General features: G+C 41.8%; 2 protein-coding genes across 10 annotated transcripts in view; one reads left to right on the top strand and one right to left on the bottom strand.

The window, feature by feature from the left end:
• The first annotated feature begins 506 nt into the window (after positions 1 to 506).
• On the top strand, positions 507 to 2,513 carry LOC113035697 (uncharacterized). Of its 2 annotated transcripts, none has more exons than XM_026191332.1 (5): positions 507 to 888; positions 1,415 to 1,756; positions 1,864 to 2,097; positions 2,199 to 2,227; positions 2,353 to 2,513. In XM_026191332.1, exons 1-5 carry the CDS (start codon positions 837 to 839, stop codon positions 2,458 to 2,460), a joined length of 765 nt encoding a protein of 254 aa, XP_026047117.1. In that variant the 5' UTR covers positions 507 to 836; the 3' UTR covers positions 2,461 to 2,513. The 2 variants fall into 2 exon arrangements, with proteins under 2 accessions (XP_026047117.1, XP_026047116.1); XM_026191331.1 differs by having other exon boundaries at positions 1,852 to 2,097.
• A 1,840-nt stretch (positions 2,514 to 4,353) lies between these two features.
• rap1gap2a (RAP1 GTPase activating protein 2a) overlaps positions 4,354 to 9,854 on the bottom strand; it is a 103,191-nt gene continuing 97,690 nt past the window's right edge. For all 8 annotated transcript variants that reach the window (XM_026191323.1, XM_026191325.1, XM_026191330.1 and 5 more), the window contains 3 exons: positions 6,896 to 6,998; positions 6,679 to 6,752; positions 4,354 to 6,334 (listed from right to left, as the gene is read on the bottom strand). In XM_026191323.1, coding sequence (XP_026047108.1) covers positions 6,326 to 6,334; positions 6,679 to 6,752; positions 6,896 to 6,998 — 186 coding nt within the window. In that variant the 3' untranslated portion in view covers positions 4,354 to 6,325. The remainder of the gene's footprint in view (positions 6,335 to 6,678; positions 6,753 to 6,895; positions 6,999 to 9,854) is intronic.

Genomic DNA, 9,854 nt, shown 5'->3' with positions numbered 1-9,854 from the left:
TTCTGAAATAAAGAGAACACAAGCACTTTCGCCATAGTAACAGCGGTAAACTATGCAGCCAATGCAAGTGGGTCGTTCCTAATATTTGGTGCCACCTGTGAAGCCCACCCGTGACAGAGTATAGTGTATTTGTGGAAAAGTTATTTCTGCAAGCTTGTCTTACACTATTAACCCCTTTCTATCATATACATCAATTATACGCTACCCAAACCGTTAATTTCTGTAAAATATTCAATGTTTTCTTTTTTAATTATTTATTTCTAGTAGGAGTCGTGCTTGTTTGGCTTCTGAAGTGGGAGATGCCAAAGTTTGAAAACCACCGAGCTAGTGAGCTATTCAGCTTCAGCTGTCAGAGATCTGTAAACTCCAAATAACCACATAATCAGCCATCTATGCCTTAATCAAGGTCTCTGGACTAAAATGTTAATCAAGACCTGCACAGAAATGAGAAGGAGAAGGATTTGCTGGTTTCTGTTCTCTTTTGTCTCTTCATGTTATAGTTCTCTGAAGCCAGCCCCTTTCCTGCAGGAAATTTTATATTCCTGTTCATGAGATCACTGCTTCCCGTATTTCGGTTTTGCGTGTGTGTGCTTGTGCCTGCATGTGTGGGTAAGTGTTCACTTCCTTCATCTCTGACCGGATTGGAACAACAGCAGGAGAAAGGAAATACAACATAATTACTGAGTAAAAGAAAGTGAAATACCGTGAGCCCACTCTGATTTCCAGAAAGTGTGGCAGCATTTAAGAATCAGCCGTAAAATGTAAGCACAAACTCTCTTAGGGGAAGTGATGAACGGCAGACAAAAACACCGTTAAACACATCTTTACAGTCAGACATGTATACCTATCTCCTCGGTGTCATCAGCTTCGTCTATGTCTTCCATTCTGGTAAGTGATCTCCTTTTGAAACTCTGACCAAAGTTCTCATTACATAAAAGAAAGTCTCTCTTCTTGCCTTAAGTTTTGTTTTTTTTGTTGTTTTTTTCTGGGGGGGGGGGGGGGGGGGGGTTGTTTTGTTAAAGCACTCGTGTGAACTCTCCATCTTCAGTATTCTATAATAAGATGCCATTTGCCATGTGTTTGCCTTAAAAGCTGTGGTAATCACGGTCATGCCAAAGCGTACTGCGTGCGTCTAGTTCTTTGACATGTTTGTTAAGCTCCGTGCCTTTTAAATGTGGCCGCCATATGCGTATTTTATTCTGAATGACGTGTGTTTCACTGCATATGGAAATTAGCAGATGTACCAAGTTAAACAAAAACATGTGCGTGTGTGTTTATGTTCGCTGATTATTAATGTGTTTTAGTGGTTATAATCTAACCAGATTGGGACAAAGGAGCACCAAACTGCACGAGTTTCCTTGGCTACACATTCATGTTCCGCTACAGTGACTTAAATCTAAATTCCTTCTTTTAGGTCTCTGTGCTGAAGAATGCCAGCTTAGTATTTTGGCAAAACGCGAGATGTATTATGTGCCAGAAGGGGGCATCTTGTCATTGTCCTGTGTAGTTCAGCACTGTGGAAACAACTGGACCGGTGCCTGGATGTGGGAAAATTCAACATATGATGTTAGGAAGCCTGTGAAGGAAAGCGAGAGACACCATTTGACCAACAAGACAATTTCAGCCAGTCAGACAAAGCTATTCTTAAACATCCAGAGTGTCAACCAGTCGGATGAAGGTTCCTATGGATGCATGGTTGTTTGGGATATAGGTATAAATGAAAATGGACATCGCACGCACGTGAACATTACTGCAGGTACAGAGAATGACATATAATGAAGTGCATCACAGTGCATCTGCATTTTGGCCAGCAGGTCTTACTGCTTGTCATGTATCCTCCTCATCATATAGCTCTCGTCACAGGTCCCTCTCCAAGGAAACTCCTGCACAGGGTTTTGATCTGTGCTTGTGCATTACTCTGCCTTCCCATCATCCTGGAATTGGCTCGCTGTCTGAGCTCAGAGGTCAAACCACAGCCACTTCCCAGGGCAGAGGTCATATATGAAGTTCCATATGCAGCCCAACAAACCATCTCGGCTCCACAACCTCCACCTCGATGCCCGGTACCACAGAAATGCAAAACACCCCCTCCCAAAGGTATATCCTGTGTGTTTCCTTTTGTTAACCTGTTATGAGGCAATACTCAGAACGGCAATTTTTACCATGCTGTCTTTTCTTCTTTTTTTTGTTTTTTGCAGTTCCACCTAAAGTCAAGAGGAAGCCAGAAGTAAGTGAACGTACTGTTTCAATACAGTCCCTGAACATTGGGAACTCACTGACAGGCTTGCATCTCCTAAACTGTGCCCCCCCCCCCCCCCCCCCCCCCACCCCTTACTTTTCACAATGCTACAGGTGATGTATGCAGTGATTTCAGAAGGTGCACTGAAGCAGCAGGGAGCCACGAGACAGCCTGCCCATTCTGCAACTGTCTACTCATCCCTGAGATTTGACAACCACTAATGGAGTTATGCATTATTTTTATGAATTAAATCATAAAGTTATATCCTTTCATATATATGTCTTTACGAAACACTGAACGTGGTAGCTGCCACTTCTCGTGTTTTTTTGTTTTTGTTTTGATGCAAACTGCATCTTTGATACAAGCTTGATACTCTGCATTTCGTGAAGTCTTTAAAGTGACAGTTTACCACAGAATCAAACACAAGTTTTTCCCTCTGGCCCATATTTGCTATTTTTCCATCTAGACTTTTTTGTGGGGGGAGGGTGTGAGGTGCTAGTTACAGATGAATCTCCCTGTACTGAGCAGTTTCATGTAGGAACTACTCTTCCTGCCAAATTACAACCGCCAGCCACATCACCTGACCGAAACAAGCCAGCAGCTAGCTAGTAACACAGGACAGGAGGAGAGAGGGAAACGCCTGTGCTTATTATCTCCTACCATACTGTCATACTGAGCAGGAGCCTCTCACCACAGATGCAGCTTCCTTCTAAAAAACCAAAACACATGTATAGTCCTGTAAGGTTTTCTCGGGACTCTGTGCAGTCCTATGAAAAACTAAGACCTTTGCTGCTTCCATAGGAATTAAAAGAGTAAGTAGCAGCCAGGTGCAGTTGATCAAATGCATCTGATAAACTGATGACCAGGTGTGAACGCCTCGATGAGAGCCGAGGTTTGGGCAGTTTGGAGATCTGGAGCATTCAGGTGTGTGTGAACACTTTGCCAAGGAGGGAAGACATCAGCAATGTTCTTAAAGAAGCAATTGCTGCTGCCGGGAAGATCTACATAACAGAATCAGCGGGTTGGGTTAGATGTGGATAAAAATGAACAAAAACAGATGAGCATGGCTTTTTTGGATGTTTTAAGACAAGAAAACGTATTCTCTCTAAAAAGAACATAGTAGCACAACTTAGGTTTATGAAATTGCATCTGAATAAATCTGAGGACTTCTGGAACAATGTTCTTTGGACAGATGAGACCAAAGTGCAGCTGTTTGGCTGTAATGTACCGCACCATGTTTAGGAAAGACCAAACACAGCATATCAGCACAAACACCTTATACTAGCTCAAGCACGGTGGTGGAGGGGTGATGTTTTTGGCTTGTTTTGCAGATACAGGACCTGGGAACCTTGGAGTCAGTAAGTCAATCGTTAACTCTCCTGAATACCAAAATATTGTAGAGTCAAATGTGAGGACATCAATATGACAGCTAAAGTTGTGCTGCACCTGGGTCATGCAGCAGGACAATAATTCCAAGCAAAGCAGCAAATCTACAACAGAACAGCTGAGAAAGAGAAAAATTGATGTGTTGCAACGACCTGGTCAAAGTCCAGACCTCAACCCGACTGATATGCTGCGACGGGATCTTAAGAGAGCTGTGCATAAACAAACCTCAATGAACTGAAGAAACATTGTAAAGAAGAGTGGGCCACAATTCATCCAAAAGGATGTAAGAGACTAAAAACAGCTGCTAAAGTTTATTTTGGAAGCTATTTAATAACAGTGTGGACTTACTTTTCCACAGGACTGTATGGGACTACTTTAGGTAGGAACCAGAAAAAGAGCCACTTTAAAAAAGGATCACTTTCATGTAATGTTACATATAATAAGGAGATACTGCATCGCCCAGCTGTACCACCCTGAGGCGCTACAGTAAGCAGACTCTGCTCTGTGAGACGATTTCACAGATCTTCTGGTTTGTATTGTTAAAAATGTGACCACATTAACTGCTGTCAGAATAATGTGATGGCGCTGCAGTTTCAACAAAATGTGAAACAAACTTCCCTCACATGTTCAAATATATTACACATTAAAGTATAGACAAGAAAAGCACCCGTGTGGAGAGATTGCATTAAAAAACACAAAACAACAGAAAACCTGAAACAACACAAATATGACACAAAATACAACATTTTATTTTAGAATAAATTCTCAATGGCACATTACATAACCAAATATACATATACATGTTTAGACATCTTTTAACTTAATACATTTCCTTTAATCATTTCACCATTAATTAGCGTACTCTGCAGTAACAATTTTTACATGACATCGATGCAAAAAAAGTTTAATAACTTAAGCGTATTAACAAAGGAAAGGCTGCAGGGCTTTTTTTTTTTAGGCGACACCTGCTACAAACTATATGACATCTGAACTTCCCCAGAGGATTTCTATCCCTGCTTCCCTTACTCGAGGTAATCACCGACCGAGGGCAGCGTGTGTTTGGCAACACGCCTGCCTCTAGTCTTGATAAATTAGAAAGGTACTACTCAAGTTAGAACAGCTTCCTGGCAAGTTAAAAGGTGACCTACATGTAAATCACAGAGGGCGTTTGTAATTTGGGTGAAACTAGCTATTAAACCTTTTACACTCTTAGGCCAGCCTAAACTACAGGAACTGTTCCCTACACAGTAAGATTACACCGACATTAACACACACCAGCTTGATTGTTTTTGGTCACACTGGAAGCGAATGTGTGTGTTTTTATGCTTCTTTTCCAGGCTAATGTCAGTTGAAGATTAGACCCGTGGTCCTTCTGTGCCTGCGAGCACCAACTTTGCAGTTTTTACTTATATTTTTGCAACAGCTAAGTCCTTTTTTTAAAGGCTCATAGTTTACATTCAAAGTGTTTTTTGTAACTTCATAGGTGGTTCGTTATAACCTGAACTTCATATTTTTCAAGTCATCCTCATCAGCTCACATCCTGGGAAAAACCCTGGAGATGTCCTAAAGAGCTGCCGTACGTACACGCCGATACACCGAGCTAGCGAGTTTCAATGGGAGGTATCAGAAGGTGAAATGTTTTCACTGAGTGCAACATCTATTTTGAGCAAATGTGGGTGTAGCTCGGCTACCCACAACTGTGCTGTAACCAGATCCCCGTCCTCTCACATAGTGAGACGCACAGAGACGAGACGGAGGCTGAGAAAGAACGTGTCAGCGGCGAAAAGGGCTTTTTCTATGTGTGTGATAGATTGTAAGGCGCAGCTTTGGCTAAAAGAAGCTTGTGGCAAAATGTGTTGGCAGTGCCCCTCCCCTCCCCCCCCCGCCCCCCACCCTGCTCTTGAGTTCAAGTCTATGAAGTTGCCCCTACGGATACAGAAATGCTGTCCTAGGAGGAGACACGTCACGTTTATAGTGCAGTAGACACAATGCAGCAGCTAGCGGGATTGCAAAAAGCCTCGGCGAAATCAAAACTTGTTCTCTGAAAAAAGCATTTACATTATGCAAAGAACAAGCTCAGAGAGCACAGTGGAGAAGACTCCAAGCCGCGGCGCCTCCGAGGTCTTGCTACTGCGAGTCTTCTGTGCGCAGTTTTCGTCTGTTCAAGGGCGAAGGCAAATACATCCTGATGGCTAATGATTTCTTTTTTTCTTCCTCCACTGGGCACTCAACAGTCAGTGAGATAAAGGTTAACAGTTCGGCCATAAACTCGTGTCACAATTCTTCTAGGAGGTCATCGTGTTTCTCTCTATCAAACAAGACGCTTGAGGAAAAAAAGCCGAGCTCGGCTTGAACTCACAGTATCACAGCCACGCCAAAGACCCTCATGAAAGGTGGATGAGCAACGGTGCAGCGAGCATCGACTAATCTGTAGCTAAAGACTGGTTAGAAACAAAAGCCAAAATGTCAGCTGCTTCTCCTCCCTATATACTCACAGTAGTTTCAGTTAGATTCTAGTGTGCGGGGGACTCGGTAACCTTCTCAGGTTATCCTTGGCATTGGGAAGTAGTTCTACAGTGATTTTGTGGTTGTTGTTGTGACTTTTTTATTTTGTTGTCGTTGTTTTATTTTTTTGCAGCTCTGTCAGCAGGCGCTGTCCCTTCATTGTGCAAGGTTGGGGTTTTTCCGTTCCACTCAAAGCTACTCAGACTGAAAGAGAAAAGAGGGAACAAAAAAAAACAAAAGAGGAGAGAGCGTTCAGCACACGTCTTTCAGTCCGGGTTTATTACCCAACATCAGCTTGAGTGTTTCAGTCACATTACAGAGTTCCAGAGATAATGAGATGTCTATAAGATAGACAAAGTGTTAAAAAACAGACAGACACACACACACCAGGGGACTTTTTGGCATCGCTGCCAGCGTTCTGCCATAATTATCTTAATTTCAATGTCGAACTTTCTCTCTTTAAAAGTTTTATGGAGCTTCTGTCTCAAAAAGTTGGAAATATCCTACTGAAAAACCTTAACAAGGCAGTGTTCAAGTATCAGACTTACAGTCGTGGATGAGTGGCTCATTTTGTCAAAGCGGAACTTCAAGTTTGACCTCGGTGAAGTCTTAGTTTTTCCATCTGTGGAAGGAAAAAAAGGGAGGAGACGGAAAGGAAACAAAGGAAATGCTCATTAGAAAATGAACTCATCCACCTCTGGCGTATCATTCTGTTCAAACTGGACTAAAAGCTAGTCCACAAATGCGTCGTGAATTTAGGCTTACCTGTTGGACTGCGGCACATGATGACAGGGGTGCAGGACCCTTGGCTTTCTATGTTGAGTGCGGGGCTGAAGGCAGAGGAAGAAGCTATGGGTGGATGGCTGGCCTGAGGGAAGGAGAGAAAGCGGGAGGACGAAAGTTAAATATGGACACAGACGTACGGGGGTGGGGGGCTAAAAGAGGTTCTCTGAAACGAGGGAGCAGAATTTTGCTGAAGTTGAATTTAACTTGGCCCTCAGCAAAGTGGGAAACATTGCAAGGAGTTGGGTAGAGCTGGCTTGGAGGGAGAAATGATCATAAAATGGGTTAGATTAAAATAGGTGATGTAGTGTCTTAAGTTTATTTCTAACTCAATATTTTGATTCCCGCATTCTACTAGAGTCAATCTGCATTCTTCATAGTTAAAAATAGTTTTGCTAGCTAACACAGACAACAATTCACACCTTCAGTCAGTTTAGAATCATCAACCTAACCCCAGTAGCTACACGCTTTTGGGTGGAGTAGTTGGAGAGAACCCACACAGACACAAGAAAAACACAAACTGAGGTGAGCACGACTCTCGCAGACATCATAAACACACCAAAGCAGAAAAAAATGCTTTAGAGAGACAGTGCATAGGTTAACATGGTAAATGGACTTGTTCTTATATAGCGCTTTTCTATTCTATCTGAGCACTCAGAGCGCTTTCAAAGTAGATTAGCATAATAGCTCTCCTAGAAGTTTTTTAGGGGTAAAGGTTTTGAAATATATATATATCTATATCTATATATATCTATATCTATATATATATCTATATCTATATATATCTATATCTCTATATATATCTATATCTATATATATATATATATCTATATCTATATATATATCTATATCTATATATATCTATATCTATATATATTAGAGATGGCACGATACCACTTTTTTATGTCCGATACCGATACCGATATCATAAATTTGGATATCTGCCGATACCGATATGAATCCGATATAGTGTTTTTTAATCAACAAAACTGTTTTTAAAATATCTTGCTGCATTTTGTATAAGTTCATACTCAAGTTTAAAACAACAACTACACTAAAGCTATTCTGTTATACCTGTATCCAAAAAAAATATTTCATAGTTCAGCAATACTGATCAATCTAATAAACTTAAACCTACACCATCCTCCCTATTCTGGTATTTTAAAGAGTACTTAGCATATATATTAAGCAACCTAACTAATAGGGTTCCAACTCCCAGCAACAACAAAAATAAATAAATAAATAAAAAATAGGGAACCACCCCTCACGCTCCACCTCATGATGCTTAATCGACGTAATCAACCTTAATTTGATGCAGTGTGGAAAAAAAAATGCACAGAAATCAATTATTTTTCAAGAAATATTAAATAGATTCAACATCTTTCTTCAACAAAATTGCAGACTGCACAGATGGTACCTTCACAAAGGAAAAAGTACTATAGCTTACTAGGGTTTATATATATATATATTAGACCTAATAGTTACTATATACAGTAATGGACTTCTATTCATTTTGCATCAAATTAAAACTTTGGCTGTCAGATAATTATTTATTAAAAGCTAGACATTTTAAATGAGAATAAGAAAGAAAAGTATGTCTTTGTGCCCCCTTTTCCCTGTTCATGCCCTATCGGCCCCCCTGGCTAAACTTTGCTAGATCCGCCCCTGCACAGTTACCAGCCGTCAGCTACGTAGAAAAAGATCCTCGAGTAGAAAGTAATATTAAATAAATTCTAACAACAGCTTATAGAGCTTAAACGTGCTGCTGTTGTTCAGCCGCTGGTTTCCTCTTTCTGGTGCAAAGTGGGCCAAAAGCAAACAAGAGAGACGTACTCCCGACAGAAAAGCCGATCAGCCGATCGTTAAGCAGTTTCATGATTGAAGTAGCAGCAAGAAGAGGCAGTCGTTTGTTAAGCTTAACACAGGAATGCTTTACAAACATTCAGAGATGGACTTACACACTTGCTTTACTTCTCTCGGGGATAACTTTGTCGGAGATGAAATGCCGGGTTGCTAGCGAAGCTCCAAATGCTATCCAGACCACCGACAGGTCCCGCATGCCACAGCCGCTCTATCACGTGATGCATACTGCTCCGACGTGCTAACGTTCTGAGGTGAGTTACGGCGTGTTGCAAGTTTTGTGAGGTGCTTTCCTGATATTTAATGGATCGGATTACATTTTTTATTTTTCTCAGATATCCGATCCAGTAATTTAGGTCAGTATCGGACCGATACCGATACGTAATATCGGATCGGTCCATCTCTAATATATATATCTATATATATATACACTCAACAAAAATATAAACGCAACACCTTTGTTACTGCTCCCATTCCCCATGGGATGGACGTAGAGACTTAAAATTCATTCCAGATACACAATATAACCATCCCTCCCAAAAAGTGGTCACAAATCAGTCCAAATGTGTGGTAGTGGGCACATCTGCCATATTGAGATAATCCATCCCACCTCACAGGTGTGCCACATCAGGATGCTGATCTGACATCATGAGTAGTGCACAGGTGTACCTCAGACTGCCCACAACAAAAGGCCACCCTGGAATGTGCAGTTTTTTGCGCTATTGGGGGTCTGGGGACCCAGAACCGGTCAGTATCTGGTGTGACCACCATTTGCCTCGTGCAGTGCAACACATCGTCGCATGGAGTCTATCAGATTGTCAATTGTGGCCTGTGGAATGTTGGTCCACTCCACTTCAATGGCTGTGCGAGGTTGTTGGATATTCGTGGGAACTGGTACACGCTGTCGTATACGCCGGTCAAGCACATCCCGAACATGCTCAATGGGTGACATGTCCGGTGAGTATGCTGGCCATGCAAGAACTGGGACATTCTCAGCTGCCATCTGCCCTGAACAATGTGAACCATGATTCATCCGTGAAGCGCACACCTCTCCAACGTGCCAGACGCCATCGAATGTGAG

The sequence above is a fragment of the Astatotilapia calliptera genome, chromosome 14, assembly GCF_900246225.1.
Source record: "Astatotilapia calliptera chromosome 14, fAstCal1.2, whole genome shotgun sequence".
Taxonomy (NCBI): domain Eukaryota; kingdom Metazoa; phylum Chordata; class Actinopteri; order Cichliformes; family Cichlidae; genus Astatotilapia; species Astatotilapia calliptera.
The sequence above is the reverse complement of the archived record's forward strand: the minus strand, read 5'-3'. Positions and strand labels throughout refer to the sequence as shown.

Coding starts and splice junctions, on each gene's coding strand:
- LOC113035697 (XM_026191331.1), top strand. CDS start 837: ATGTATACCTATCTCCTCGGTGTCATCAGCTTCGTCTATGTCTTCCAT. Junction 1,757..1,851: donor GCACGTGAACATTACTGCAG/GTACAGAGAATG, acceptor CTCATCATATAG/CTCTCGTCACAGGTCCCTCT. Junction 2,228..2,352: donor AAGTCAAGAGGAAGCCAGAA/GTAAGTGAACGT, acceptor ACAATGCTACAG/GTGATGTATGCAGTGATTTC.